General features: G+C 41.8%; 1 protein-coding gene across 5 annotated transcripts in view; it reads right to left on the minus strand.

Annotated features, from left to right (window-relative positions):
• Positions 1 to 438: 438 nt before the first annotated feature.
• rnf220a (ring finger protein 220a) overlaps positions 439 to 16,391 on the minus strand; it is a 170,478-nt gene continuing 154,525 nt past the window's right edge. For 3 of the 5 annotated variants that reach the window (XM_051070167.1, XM_051070166.1, XM_018677563.2), the window contains 4 exons: positions 11,408 to 11,519; positions 8,127 to 8,321; positions 7,641 to 7,715; positions 439 to 2,870 (listed from right to left, as the gene is read on the minus strand). In XM_051070167.1, the coding sequence (XP_050926124.1) occupies positions 2,799 to 2,870; positions 7,641 to 7,715; positions 8,127 to 8,321; positions 11,408 to 11,519 (454 nt within the window). In that variant the 3' untranslated portion in view covers positions 439 to 2,798. The remainder of the gene's footprint in view (positions 2,871 to 7,640; positions 7,716 to 8,126; positions 8,322 to 11,407; positions 11,520 to 16,391) is intronic. The other 2 variants (XM_051070169.1, XM_051070168.1) reach the window with 1 other exon arrangement.

Here is a 16,391-nt window from a genome sequence, read left to right on the forward strand (position 1 = left end):
ATATAGTATAAAAGTATTGGATAAAAGGTTGAAACCACTCTAAATCAACATTATTCATTTTTACATAATAAAGAGTGTTAACTGTTAAGTCCTTGCATTTGGATACATTTTGTACATGATATGTGCTCTCTTTGAGGGGGTACTTGAGTTCACCTGAACAGTCTGCAGGAGTACATCAGACAAAAAGGTTGGGAACCACTGCCTTAGTGGATCACTCAAGATAAATGGTTAATCATCAGGTTATGATATTTCACAGCCATTGTAGGTACTCTACGGAGTTGCATCGGGATTAAAATTTTCAGTAATAATGGGAGGATAATAAAACATTAGTTCTGACTCCCAAGGACTGAAAAAATAAATAAAAACTGAATAGCTTCCTTGGCACATGTGTTGGCAGCAATGAGGGGAATTGAAACAAGAAAAGCCAAGGGCGGTAACTGAGATTTACAATCATTTAATTAATGTCAAATGTAGTTTACAAACGGGAAAGACATGTACCATTTCCAAGAATATACAAGACACAAATTAGTTCTGACACAATCCTCTTGTGCAATTTGTCATCTTTGGGGCAGGTTCGAATCAACGGAAGATCAGAGGAATCACAACGTGAACTTAACAGAGCAGCATCACATCCTTTTTCCTATTCAGCATTTACCTACCAGGATGTGTGACTACATGAGGAGCTAAAACCAAAGGTAACAGAGCTAAAAGAATGTAAAGATTCATCAGTAGAGATGGACTCATGCTTTTCTCGCCCCAGGATTATTCGTCTTGCTATAAAGAAGGATCCCAGACCCCATTTATTTCTTTCTGAAAACAAATGATGAATGTTTTAAACTGTGGGCCTTTTACATTATTTCACATTGGATGGAGATGATCAACTTCAGATGCAAAAAAGTCCAATGAGAGAGAGCGAACACTGACACCGAGATGACACACAGTCTATTAAAAATGCACATAAACAGAATAAGTGTGTCTTTTGCATTAAGGCCATCTTCCTCACCTTTTTTTTCAGTGAACACAGCAACATTTTTCTTCACTATGTCTTAATTTACCACCCAGGTTTGTGTCAACAGGACCACTCATGGTATTTGAGAAGTTTTATTTTTTCTTGTTTTTTTCAGCATTTCTTACAACAATACAGACGTCACAGAATACATAGTTTTACAAACACAAAGCACACCACCACCTTGGCTGCTGCTGCCGAAGAGGGAAGGGAGGAGGAGGGCAAGAAATGTTGAGGTTGCCAGTTCAGCCTTGACCATCCTTCTTTTCCACAGACTTCCCTAATCTGTTATAACTTAGAAAGAACCTGCCCTTAAGGGTTGCCATTTTGGGACCTTTTTGCAGCATAGCAGTATGAGAACAATGGAAAAAGCTTCTTTTTTGAGACGTGTACGGGTAGAACTAAACGTGTCTAGACTATGATCTGAGCATGTTGTTACCCCAACTGAGAGGCAGTAGAAATGGAGGTTTAAAAAAAAAAGAGGCTCAGTTGGACATTTGTTGCAACTAAAGAGTAGATCCATCATTCTGCTTGTTTGCAGGAAATTTTGGGCAATAGGAATCTCTCCAGTACTCTGCAGAAAAATTACACCATCTAAATCTTGACCATCTAGTCTTGAGTAGTTTATTATTACTTAAATTTTTTATTCCTGTACAATGAAATAAAACTTTAACGGCTCTTCAAATGATCTTTTTTTTTAAAAATACAGAAGGCTTTTTTAATTCCAGCCATTTTTTCCCCCAAATGTGATTCCCAAACCCTTCCAACTAAAAACAGGACTTTGATATTATATACGTCTGTGTGTCTGATGGTAGTATGTGTGTGTGTGCCTGCGTGTGTGTATGTGTGTGTGAACATGTGTGTGAACTCTATGTCATTTACACCCAACACTGTAAACATACATAGAACTATATTACATGTGCTTGCACTGCATCTTGGAGGGGGGGGGGGAAATTTTGGTTTACTTCACTAGAACACCACAAAAGAGGGAAGAGGAGAGGGAAGGGCCCGCGAGTAGAAGAAGAAGAAGAAGAAGAAGAGGAGGTGGAAGAGGAGAAGGAGTGGCAAACTCCTTTTCCAGGTTGTGAGGTTATTCTCAGTTTGGTTCAAAGCTCAGTTTTAGTGGCCCTTTTTTAATTCTCTCAAGCAACAGGGGCATGAAGATAGAGTTTTCTTTCTGGAATAGGAAACGAAAAAACAAACTGAAGCTTTCTGTCAAGTCTTCAGGGTAGAGCCTGTTGTCCAGCACCACTGAAATGTCAAAGAAGAGCTAGAGGGGAAAAAAGAAGTCTTTATATTCTGTATTATGAAGTTCCTTTCAGGTCCAGCTCCAGCAGCATGAAGCTGCCATGTCTCAGCAGGGCGTAGCTGGGTGCTGGGCGTCTCCACTGACTTAAAAGTCATTCAGTGAACAATGTCCCGCGTTACATGTAGAGGGAGTCATGCCAGTGAGGCAGAGGAAACGAGCCTCTGTGAGATTGCAGGTCTCTGTGTTTTCATTTTTTATTATGGATAGCCAGGCAACCAGAGAGTCAGTTAGTGCTGCTCAGTCATTCATTCAAACCAGTTTTGACCTCCTCAAAGATTCAGCCGAGTCTCAAAGACAGCCGTCTTACGCTCCCACAGGGTTTTTGAGCGATGATCCAGTCCACGAGAGAGAGAGAGAGAGAGAGAGAGAAAGAGAGAGAAAACAAATGCAGATCGACGTGGAGGATGATGTAATCCAAGATGGAAGGAGGAATGGATTAGAGGGACGAAGAGGCAGTGAGGGGGAGGGGGGGGGGTGTGCTCTTTACAAGTAGACACGCCTCAGGTCTCCGGGTGAGGTGATGGTGTTGCACTGTGGGCACAGCTTCTTGTTCCCCTGTGATGGACAGAGAGACAGTGGTTAGTTTGGGTGTTAAGAGAATTACATGAAGATATCGGAACCACTCACAAATGGATTCATTCACTCATTCAGGATTACAGTGGCAAAATTATCAGTCAATCAATCGATTAGTCAAAACACAGAAAATTTATCAGAAACATTTGATACTCTCAATTTATCAAACTGAACTACCAAACAATTTGCTTCTTTTCTCTGTAAATTTAATGTCTGAGTTGTGGTGGATAATATGCCCTGAAAACAATATTGTGCAATACTGAAAAGTATTCTTGCAATTACCTTTTTGTGAGGATGTAATATCAGTCTACAGTTAGAATATTACATCATAACTGTACAAAGCTGTGGCATTGTGTTCTACTGTACAGAAACACTCTGGTAAGAGTTGAAACTAACTGCAGCTGATGATTAACTAACTAACTTTTGCTTGTGTGGTGTGTTTGTCCTCACACATGCCCTCCTGATCGTGAAAGATTGAGCTATTTGTCTCTATTTTTGCCACCTTGTAACACTTTAGATTTTCTTTCTTCTTTCACCAAAGTTGTGACATACTTCCTCTGCTTTATCACCACAAAACTAACGTACAATAAGATTAGTAAATCAAAACACATCTCACAGTCAGAGCATTTAAATGACAGCATGTGTGGCTGTGGAAAAATGTCCAAACTACACAAGTTGTTGCTGTTTTTGGAACCAACTCCTCTACAGCGACACCAAAAATAACACTTCTTCTGTGGTGCTGCTGTACATAGTCGTAACATAAACTAGTTTGTACTATAGTAGGCCTTATACTGGTATATATCATGAACAATATTATATGGCACACTCCTATACTGGACTGTTGGCTGGACAAAAAACAAGCAATTTGATGATGTCATCATTAGAGTTCTTCAAACTTGTGATGGATATTTATCAAGGCGTGTTTTTTAAAACATTCAACAGACTGCAGACTTACAAACTTAGCCTCTCCACTCTGTATTAGTGGTGATGTAGAGGACACATTGACCTAAAATCATTCACTCTGCTCTCCACATTCATAATACAATGTGCCTTTTGACAGTTTACCAGTGCTTGACAGGTGAGCCACAGTTTGTCATATAACTGCTACCACCTCCTCTTTCAAAGTGAATCTAAAAGCTGCCTGTTTGCAGCGGAGTCCCATCTCACAGTCCTCCCTCTCTGCCCTCCTCCTCTTCCCTCTGCACTGCTTTGATAGTGTGCCATCTGCAGTAAAGCAGCAGGTGATAATATGCAACACAGCACTGACAGTGTAACAACACTCTGACTGGGTGGTCTCCACCACTGTCCTCCACCTCTCTCTGACTCTTTCTCAGTGCCTCGCTTTAGCAGTCGGCTTGTTCCTCTCTTGTCTTGGCTGGTAAGTGCCGGCTGCAGGCGCATTCCTGCTGACAGTTTTCACTGTTCTCTTTCTGCATTGGTTACAGATGTATGAACACATAAATGTCAGACTAGATTATGTAAATGACTGAAGTACAGTGGTACATCTGGAGTTAACTAGGAGAGGAAGTTGTAGTAATTGGCTCTTTTAAGTCATGATAGAATAATTTCTAATAGTTATGACTCGTTTATCATAATTTAACATTGGTCTATATATTATACCCTCCTGAAAGGCTACAAATGTTGAATACTCAATCATTAAACTATCTCTCTGGTATGTGAAGACTGTACTCAGTCCAGTGGGATCTGTGTAGAAGGTGTGCAAAATGTCAAGGGTGTGAGTTATGTAATGGAGTCTTTATGAGAGGAAATGCTGTGTGTGCGATATCTAACACAGGTACGACGGAATGCAAAGATCGCATAACTGGAGCGCCTGCACCTTCCAAATCCCTGCTGGTCAGTACAAATGTTCAGGCTCGTCTGACCCTGGAGATTTATAGGCTTCTTTTCCTGTAAGCCACTGAATAAACTCTTTGGAATGGGTGCATGGGCGAAGGTACTCTGAGGGGTGAACACATACACACACACAGGAGGAACTGAGGTGGTGTAAGAGTACCGACAGATCTCACACACTCCTGCTAAGAGGATTTGTGGCTCCAGAGTACTCAAAACAGTCTCTTCATGTCTCAGGAGAGAATGAATAAGAAGGGGGAAAGTGTGGAGGTGAAGAGATGGAGAGGAGTGGAGGAGAGAGGAGGAAGGGTGGGGGGTGTGGAGAAAAATCAAGGATCCTACAAATGGTTTAAGGCTGGGTATTGTTAGTGATTTGTCTTACACTAGTGCCTACACGTTTTATGTTACATGACTGTCTGTAAAGCCACTATGTTACTGTAAGGAAGATAAACATGTCTTGGTGCTATGGAAACATTTCAGTTGGTACCAAAAAGGACGAGGTTCATTGACCAGTATAGTATTAACCACTACAGTATGTAAAAATGCGTACACTAATCTAAACTAATCACAGCATAGAGGTGCTGTGATTAGTTGATTAATTGATTAGTTAACTGTCACATATTCTGATACTGCTAATTATTATGATAAATATCAAATGATTATTTCTTTCAGATTTTTGCACCTGAGTGAAAGCCGAAGAAACCAGGCATCAATCGTAGTTTTAAACTATTCTTTATGGTCAGAAAACAGTGGAACATTTCACAAATCTGAGGTAGGAAAACAATTATAATGATAAAATCTAACCTAACTAATCTAGGAAATAAGAGTGGTTGTCATTCGTATGCTGTGTGAGGGAGCCCTCCTGTTTGTTTGCATGCCTGTCGAAGTTCTGTACTCCTGTTTAGTGTGGGTGGTTAAGTGTGTGTGGGTGTGTGCCCGTCACGCTGCGCTCCAGCTGCCTTGCTCATTAAAGCGGTGAGGGGCTGGGCTGACGTTAACTAGATTCCCAGGCATTTACTTTGATCAGCTTGGCTCTCCTGTTTTTATAGCTGTCTCCAAACTAAGAGTTTTATGCCCTGTATATTAGAGCAGTGACGGCAGCATGCACATGTACACACACAGTGAACACAGATACCTGGCAGATGGAAACAATGGGTCTCATTCATGAACGTTTTCTCACTGTCTTAAAAAAACTGAATATGATTGAAAAATTAAAATGTGGAAAAAAAACCCTACAAGTAACTCATTAAATTGGCAAAGACCAAATAAAATATTTCATGAATCAATTCTGATCTTAAATTGGATGCATGATATTACTTTGCTTCAAATTCAGCCACGGCAGTACAATTCAGATGATGACTGTAATTTGCTGGAAACAATAATGCCATAATTAGTGAGGTTTTATGCATTGTACAATCAAACGTGTGCAATCTTTGTACTACACTGGCCCAAACCATTTCAAAAAATACCCTGACAGGGCTAAAAATCTATAGCCTCACAGGTGGACTGTAAGGCTGCAATACTGATTTCATGACAGAAAATAACCTTTGTTTGATGGGTGAAAACTGGTGACAGCTTTGACGTGCTTAGATCCTTACCGCTAGTGAGGGGCAGGGTAACCTGCTGCTTAGATCAAAGTATTACAGATGCTGATTAGCTTTTGGGGAATCCTGTCATGATCTTTGTGTTGGGCAAGTTGAAATTTTGAACTACTGATGGTGGTTCACTGAAAGATTTTAAAGAATGTATATGAGTTTTCTTTGTTGCTGAACATGGTTTCTTGCCAGGAGAGGTTGGTTATGATGGTCGAGCTTCAGCCATCACCTGGTGTCGGAAAGTGATGAGACTAGAGAATAAGTGATGGAGCTCCAAGCAAAACCTTGTTGCTTCCCACCACTGGAGACAACTCTTGATGAGAGAGTTTGATGAACTCACAACATTTCTTCTAGACTGGTAAATAAATAAACAGCTGTTAATGCTAACATTGGCTATACAGCGATATCAAAACTTACAAACAGCTTTAAGGATCTGGATTCATGCCCTCAGTAGAATGAATGTCATGAATGAGGTTCACTTACTGCACACAATCATTCGTCCATACATTTCTATCCCTGTCTTTGTGTTTGGTCCTGTAATTATGCTAAGAGTGTATTGTAATTTGAAAGCATGACAAATGGAGCTAATGGTAGGGAACTGCTTGTTAATAACTGTTGCCCTGAGTGTGTCAAAAGTCAACTAAGTGCCCAGACTGAAAATGCTTGAGTTGAAAAAGGAATGGTGAGCAGGAAATGATGAGAATGCCATGAAGTGAGACCAAAAAACTGACAATACTGAAGAATGTAGAAAGAAAAAAGGAGATAAGAGTAAAGAAATGAGAGAAAGCCAATGGGGAGTCTGTTTATCCTCCTCCAGCAGGAACACTGTTTTTCTCTGCGCTCCATTTACCACATTAGCACCAGCTAATTACACACTACTGAATGTATTAGACTAACTAATAACCAACAAGACCACTGTGGTCTGTGTGTGTGTATGTGTGTGTGTGTGTGTGGACCTGAGGCACTGTGTAGAACTCGTTGGAGGATTGAGTTGACCACTTTATTCTAACATTTTAACAAGCCTTTTGGGGACCATTCCATCTAAGCTTTTCCCCTACTGAGAACTGGAAGTGTTTGTGTTGCCTGGATTGTGTATGTGTGAGAGTGTGTGTGAATGTGTGTGTGCAGCGAGAGAACAGGTCATTTGGGGAATATTCCATTTTAGTTCCTCCCTATGGGGCATGAACAGAGAGAAACTCACTGACTATGAAATGAGGCTGCAATAACTGCATGTCATGAGGAGCTGCCCTACAGGAATAAGTGTGTGTGTGTGTGTGTGAGTGAACACATGAGAGTTACTGCGTACCAGAGTCCTGAGCCAGCATTCTTCACAATGGACATGCCAGCACTGGATGGAGGTGAGCGGCATTGTGTAGGAGTCCTAAAAAAACAAGACAGGAAAAAAGAAATTACACCAAATTCAAGCGACACACACACACATGCCCAGTTAGCAACAACCAGAACAACACGGTACATTCCCTGACCAACCAACAGCATCAAACCACTAACCATCAAACGACACAGCCAGCAGCCACAGAACCACTGAGCAAGGCAGCATGGGGGGGGCAATGAACCGGCAACCTGCAGGTCACACACAGACACACACACACGCGCGCACACAGACACGATATCGGGCAGGCAACGGGCAGACAGAGGGAAGCAGGCAGAGGGAGGAGAGGATGAGGGAGAAAGCCATGAGTGAACCCAGTCCGATGGGTGCTCTTTTCTTTTCTTCTCGAAAAGAACGGAGAGATGAGGGAGGAGGAGGGGGTGGGGGGAGGGAGTGCCTTACCCTCCGTAGGGGCTGTGGGAGGAGCCTCTTTATGCCGCTGCCGTAGCCACCAATCACAAGGCCCCTGTACAGGCAGTACAGGCCGAGGGGGAGGGACTTAGGCTGCCTCTCTCCGACCTCACTGGCCAGTGGCCGGGGCCCTGGCCACACCCCTAGGCTCTTGAAATCCGCGCCTGACTGGATAGCAGGCTTCCTCTGCGGAAGGGAGGGGGTGGGGGTGGGGGAGGAGAGGGGGTGGGCGAAAGGTGGCAACTAATCATAGTGCCAGGCTTGTGCTGGTCGCGCATACACATACACCACAGTGCAATATGAACACGTGTGTGGACAAACACGCTGACCCACGCACACACAGATGTAAGAGCGTGCGCTAATGACAGCCAGACAGCCAATGAACAAAGTGCAATGAAGCTTGAGGACAACTTTGTGCAACTTTGAGAAGTCTGATGGATGATGATTTGGCTAAGCTGCGTGAAGCCAACAGAAGGCTTCTGACACAGGAATAAGGGACTCATCATCCAAATGTTGAGATAAATGGCTTCATCATACACTGACGTCTATTCAACACAGGAATACACTGAGGTGGGTGTGATGAATGTTTATGGTCGTCGTCGGCGTGCTCCTGCTCACATGTGAATCTTCATAATACTGTTATCAGTATCATGTTACTTATGAAGACTTGAGACAAACACAGTAATATTGTTTCAGGGAGAGATGGTGTAAAATGGTTGCTAAGATCTAAACTGCAGGAATCTGCAAAATCAGTGAATCAACACACTGTTGGCATATCAACGCAATTGCTATCAATGAAGAAAAATATAAATTTTGATGATGTCATCAGGGTTATCTTGACCAGGGTTTGAGACTAAAAAATTTTAACAAACAGGAGGTGTGGCATTTGAAAGAGGTGGGCATTTAGGAGGAAAGGAAGGTCTAAAAAAGATGTTACTGAATAGCAATATGGGAAACTGTGGGATACTGTGTTCTTGAAGCTTTACCCTTAATTAAAACTAAATCTGGATATTTTGGCCTCTGCTGCTTTGATTTGTGTCTTTCTTTTTTAACTGTCTCTCACAAATCTTGTAAGTGCAATATTAAGTGGCTGTAGTATAATAATATGGATAACCTGGCTAATTTAAAACAAAAATATGTGCTGACAGCCTTAGTTTGGAGGGGGTCACCACGTAAAAACAGTTATGTAGCGTAGTCAAATATCAGTCTTCCAACATTCTAACTGTTTTCAGTGCTTTTGTCCATTATGATAACCAAGAATGTTACTAGCATTATTTTTTTTATTAAATAGTACCTCTTGTCATGTGAATAAATGCAATAACAGAACTACTATCAGGCATCTCATCAAGCCAGTTGTAGTTGAATGTTCCTTCTGTAAATGACCAGTAGATGGGGGTAGAAATCCACTGACTGAACACAGCGCTGAGCTCACTTCAGGGCCAGGAAAGGACAAGTTGAGCCAACTTGGGTACAGCAGAGCATTTTTCTGTTTACATACAACCTCCCATGAACATTTTTTGACAGAACATGAGCGAAGACTTGACAGCAGAGCTCATTCTTAATGTTCCTCTAGTTATACATCTGCTGAAAGTGTTAAGGCTGCAGTGAAAACCTCCAGCTTCTTGATACACTTTCCATGTTTCAACTACCAAATAGTGAGAGTAATCTGATGACTTTGAGATCAGACACACAGTGACAGGGGAGGGTTGCAGTGACAGGTTAAAGACAGACAGAGACAGATTAGATGCAAGACGTCCCTGTGTGTACACATATTTGTGTTTCTCAGTTTGCCTGTGTGTGTGTGAGATGTGGGACAGTGACAGATGAGCAGAGAAGAGCCTTGTGTCCACGGGGCAGTGAGTGATCGATCGCTGTGCCTTGCCCTCCGTGTCACCTCGGGCACCCAGCGACCTTTAGGAAGCGCAGGCGTCGGTAATTACCCACTTCTCTCTCTCGCATACACACACACACACACAAACACACACACACAAGCACAGGATGCCGACGCTGCACTGTCCACAAGCTTGAAGGATGACATGATACTACAACTTGACACAAAGTGGGGAATGCAAGCACTGATGGGGGGTGTAACATCACATCTCAAGCATCTGATGAACATGAATATTGACAATGTCCCTCATTCTGCCTGATATTATCACAGAACAACATGCAGCTTATATCATTGATCTGGGAGCCCAATCAATCACCTATACAACCTGAGGCACAGGAGGATCTTTTCACTTTACAATGCAATAATGCTGGACCCCAATCTTTACTCTAGCTGCTGTGTGTCAGATTTTGTGCAAAATTAATCTTTTGTGTGTGCTGTACAGTCATGAATATATTTTGTTATTTAAATATGTGTAGTTCTGTATTCTTCAAATGAAGCTCTTAAGACGGTAAAGTGAAATAATAAGTAGCGGAAACCTTGTAGCCAGCAGACAACCCTATTGACTTGCAAAGCCATGCAAGAGCAGAAACCACCGCAACAGTAACACAACACCACCAGCACTCAAAACAGCTACCCAGAACACTTAAGAAATAACATGCACACTTATCCAGCACACAACAGAGTACACTAACTAACCACGTTTTGGAATCTGGTCAAAGTAAAACAAATCTGAAAGGTTTGTTTTTGCTCGATGGACAATATTAGTTAAGTGGGAAATTGTATCCCCAACTAAAAAGTGACCAGTATGATGAAAGATTATTTACACTGGATCTGAATCCATAGAGGGAGTATGGATCCTAACTTTGACACATGATGGATCACTGGCACATGGTCTTCTGTTATATTAATAGTAAAACTATAATTGTATAATTCCCTTTTCTCTGTATATCAGTTTATACCTGACTTCCATTATCTTGTGAAAGTTGTGACGTACCTGTCAGTGACTGATGACCACCTCAAACCAACTATCTGTGGAGTACAATGTGGCCACAAGCTCACAAGGAAAGCCTGAGGTCTCCTTTTTGTGGGATGCTTAAAAGATTCCTTCCTCTCACTAAATTGGGTGTAAAATCTGTGTGCACCTGGTTGGAAATCAGCTAGACTGGAGGACAGGAGGAGGGAGACATCCTCCTTGGAGGGTCTCCTCAGGGATTGTTTAGCTACTATTACTCACTGTAAACCATGGCCTCACTTGTTTATAGAGCTACATGAAGTTTTAGAAAATGCCAGATGTAGTGCCCTTTGACAAAAAGCACAATACCGCCATTAAGGCTTGATGTGCAGAGAAACAAGAAAACAGCTGCATGCATGTTATACTCACCATGCAGATGAGACACTTGTATCGGTCTCCTCTCAGTATCTGCTTCTCCAGCTCTCTGATTCGAGCCTTCAGGGCCTCCATAGTGGTAGCTGTGGACTCCTCCTCTGTTACCCTGGAGCAGAGGAAGAGAAAGAAACAGAGACAGACTTGATGAGGTTTGACATTAAAAGACATATAGCTTGTTGTGAGACGGTGTGTGAAATTCCACACCAGCCAGCACTGACTAGGTAAAGTCAGGCTGAGGTAAATAAATCTGAAAACAGTGTTAACATGTGAAAATGATGTTTGTCCACACAGGTGGGGTTTTCAAGATGTTTTACATGAACAATAACTACGCATGAATTTAATTTACTGGAACATTTTAAAAAATCCGACGCAGAAACACAATTACAATGATAAAATCTTTTGTATCCTGATAATTGATGTTGTCGTTTTATTGTCCAGCCCTGGATTCTCCACAGCTTTATTTCACTGCCATCTGATTATGGCCCTTTCTGCTCTCTGTCACTCAGTATGTAGTATGACATGTTTTTGTTGAACACCTCTTTTTCATCACCTCCTCTCTCTCTCTGCAGTCTCACAGCCAGGTATCTTTAAAACCTCCCATCCTTTCTTCCACTCTCCATGTCCAATATATAGTATGATAGCCTTCTATTTAACACAGCTGTATCCTCAGAGGCCCTATATGGCCACAGATTTACAACTTCAGCCCCCTCCCTCATTCATTCCCACTATCCTTTAATTTTGGTCAGCCTCTGCCCTCCTTTTCACTCCTCGTTCTCGCCCCTCCCCAACTTTAACTTAAATGCCCTGTCGTCTTTTTCTAACAGCTCACGTTCACCTTTCATCCCCTGCATCTCCTCTGTTATGTTTTCCTATCCATCCCCATGTCCATCTATCCCTTGCAATTTATTTCCTTGCCTCTGTATTTATCTCCTCTTCTCCTTGTGTCCTTCCTGCATCTCTCTCTCCTTCAACTCTCTCCTTCATTCCATCCACCGTTCTCCCTTTCTTCCTGCCTCTAAGCAGCCTCTGATTAATGTGAAGCATGATAACAGAAAATGTGCATTTAACACTGTCCGACAGCATATGAAGCAGCCATAACTAAATCAATACAACCGACGCACAGACCACAACGCTGATGATGATGATGATTTGGCGTGGGGAGACGAGGCCGCACGAGCCAGCTGGTGTTTATTATAGCCATCCGCTCGGTCTCTAGAAAGATGCAATTGCAGTGTGTGTGTGTGTGTGTGTGTGCGTGTGTGTATGTGTGTTAAAAGGAGTGTGTGTGTTTATGGTGATGTGGTCATTTTGCACCCTGATAGCTGGCTGATCTATGGTATTGATCTGGATGGGGAAGGACAAGCGCAGAAAAGGAAGGGAGGATGAGTGCAAAAGGGAATTATAAGTGGCTGTGCGTGTGTGTGTGTGTGTCCAAGGATATGGCTTCATTTGCTGCATCCGCAAACAGCAGAGGCTACAAGGGAAAGGAGACAAGGATCGACTTTCTCAATTTCCTTCTAAGAGCCGTGTTTTTGTGTGCATCTGTGCAACAGCAGTATTTTTACATCTTATTTCCTTAATTTTTCTCTCCAAACAAGCTCATTAAAATAAATTGAGTATTTAAACTAAATTGAAACTTAAATCAAAATTAAACATTGCAGGTTTACATGGCCATTGCAGCATCCCCAGAATTAAGCAGAATTGTGCAGCTTAGCAGAGAAACTTCATGATTGCAGTAGGGAAACTTGATCAGGAGCAATGAAAACTCACTTTGGCAGCTTAAGTCTTGATCACACTCAAACGCTAACAGCTGCGCACTTACACACATTCAGCGGACATGCATTCACTACTATACACACTACAAATGAGGATGTACGTACATGGGCACATTCCACACTTGCACATGAGAAAAAAATGATGAGCTGAACAACATAGAAAAATTATTCAAAAAAAAGAAGAAAATGGTGAGCATCCTTTCTGCTCCAACTCTTAAATCCTAAACCACAAGATATTTCCAGATTATACCACAGCCACTTTTATGACTGGTTGGCAGGTCATTGTAAACTGAAAATCTTTTAGGATTTGATTGCAGGTCTGGGAAATCAAGCAATAAGAAGTGACACTGGGTTCTGAGAACTTGTGACAGAAGTTTTTCACCTTTTTTTTTAACATTATATAGACTTAATGCTTTATCATAAAAATAACCAACAGATTACATTGCAGCCCTGTTCGAGGCATTTTATTGCTTCGAGTTGGGTGGTTCTGTTTCTGTTCCATCCATTACAACAGAGGAACGTACAATTTGTTAGGTATTATCCCTTACACAAAGAAAATATATCTCCAGAAGGAAATCAGATGTCAAGACTAACAGACTAACAGAGCAGCATTACTGAGGCTCAGGACTCAGGTCTTCGTCATGAACATTTCAACAGGTTGACTGTTTGTTGTCAAAGGGACTTCAAGGACACCACCTCTAAACACTGAACCACCCCGCCACCGCACAAATAACAGGAGGTTCTGCTTCCTCCATGAGGTCTTCGGAAAAGCTCCTCCCTGTAACCCCATCACCATCCCATGTTTATAAAGACCTAGCTGGGACTCCTAGCCTGACTCGCCACTCCATGCCCTATAAACTGCTTTACCCTCTCCTCTTATAAGTCCTGAGCTTGTAAAAAGCCATTTAGCCTTGATTAGCCTGCTAGCTTATAAAGCAGCAGTGGACTCTGGCTTGGATGGGACTGGACTGGGGCTGTCCCTCAAACAAGGCTGTCTCTTTCTTTTAAGAGCTCCAATAAATCCCTCTGTTTCTCAGTCCACCACAAAACTCTGCCAAGGGGTTCTCCTTCCATGTCCGAAGTGAGTTTAAGAAAGGAGATGGAAAAAAGTTTTACTCTTAAAAAAGATTCATCAACTAATTTTTTTCCCCCCAGCACTCCTCCTCTCTCCTCTCTGTTATCCATGCTATCTTTATGATGAATATTCATTTAGTATGACTAATTTATATAGAACCACATTTAAACAGTTGTTTCATTTCCAAATGTGATAAAATGTTGTGTTAATTTATCTTTATGTGGCTGTGGACATCTCAACAGAGGAACAGGGAGGTGGAGGGGAAAGTGAGAGGAGAAGGAGGAGGAGCAAAGATTTAATGGAGGTAAAAAAGAAAAAAGGAGAACAGGATGATTTCACATGGCTAAGGAAAGGCAAGACAACTCTCTAGGGCTAAATGTGGCACACAGAGAGATAAACAGCCTCTCAACCAGCAAGATCCACAAGTAAAAATCCTTGAGTTTAAAGTTTTATGCTATTTGTGTGTGTGTCGCTGATTTAAGCTGGCTCAGGGGTTTTCAACCTTTGCAGTCTTGGAGCCAAAATAGGAAAATTTATCTCACTCTGGGACCCAGGCTTAGAAAGCACTGTCATGTGAACTTGCAGGAACAAACTAACAGTTCAAATTGGGTTATAACTTTAAAATGTAAGGTATTCCTCAGTGAAGGACTATACGAGGATGGTCTGACTTGGCCCCTGCTCGGTGAAACAGTCAAAGTTTCCATGAATGTCTGCCCTATAACCTGTGTTGAGTGTGATTTTATCACTTTTCAATGTGCTTATCAAATCAGGATCCTTTTGAATCCCAAACAGAATCTGAATCAAGAGCGTAGCTCTTGTGTCGCTTTCAGTGCTGGAAGAAGAATTGAAATCCTTTACAAAGTATGACTGATCAGCTGTAACTCAGCACCTCCTGTGTGTTTTGTTGATGGAGTCTGGTAGTGATAAAACTGCTGTTCCTGGTTAAACAAACTTACTCTTTAATACAAAGGTCTATCTCTGTAGGAATTCTATCCATAATGTTGTCAGACGCAATTTGAGTCTGTCAGTGGCAAAAACAGGCATTTTACTGGACCTACTTTGACAACTGCTAATTGGATTACATTGCAGCAGCTGTTCACAGTTGCAGGATTCCACTGATTCCAAAGATTTTCGTCTCTATCAAACATTTAGTTAGTAAAGATAAAGTTATCCTTTAACCTTCTGTGGTTATAACCTTAGCCTTTTATCAGTTTAGTTTTGTAGGCCCCATTAAGTAGCTACAACTAATTACGTCTATAATTGCTGCCATTTTGTTTGTAAATTCAACTGACAAAAGTGACTGTTAATATCCCCTAAATATGACATTTTTGCTACCTGTATGTTTTGTACCTGGATCGATGCTAATTAAATTTAGCAAGAAGAAATACAATGCAACTTTAAAATGGAACAAATTTGTGTATTCTACCAAAATGAGGACATTTTTGAGGAAATGAAAAAAGGCTTAGAACCCGACCCTACATTGTTCAGTCTACCTCCAGTACAGCAATGGTTGTTCTCCTACATCAGGGACTCCATGACTCTCTGTTGAGTATATTTTGCTGTCAGTACAACAGTCCTTCAAACATGGATATTTACAGGTATGTACTGTACATCTGTTTGCTCTCTTCAACTGTGCATGACTTTATGTGTTTTAGAGTGTTTGTGAGCTCAGTGGGACTATGCTCTGGTCTGGTTGGTTTTAACTGAAGTTGTGGCCTTGATCTGAAGACATGGCATCATAAAACCGGAGCTACAAGCACTGAAATACAGCTTCCATTTACACAACATGCTACTGCTCCAACTTAGTTACTGCCCCATAGGGCTGTGTGGATGGTGTGTACATGTTTGTGGGTGAAACTGCAGTACATGTCTATCTCAAGTCATCCCTATGGCAAAAAAGGAGAGAGCCGGAAAGGGACAGATAGATGGCTCTGCCTCCTCTCTATTTAGAGCTCTGTCCCCAACATGTGTGGGGCTATTTCTCATTTCATTAGCGTGTGTGTGTGTGTGTCTATGTGTAGGTGAAGACCTCTGCCATCCATCTCAATAAGCCCTGTGTCTTAATCTACTATCTACCTACATTTCAGCCTCACTCAGCTTCCCTCTCCACACAGGGACAAACAAAATG

The sequence above is a fragment of the Lates calcarifer genome, linkage group LG4 (assembly GCF_001640805.2).
Source record: "Lates calcarifer isolate ASB-BC8 linkage group LG4, TLL_Latcal_v3, whole genome shotgun sequence".
Taxonomy (NCBI): domain Eukaryota; kingdom Metazoa; phylum Chordata; class Actinopteri; family Centropomidae; genus Lates; species Lates calcarifer.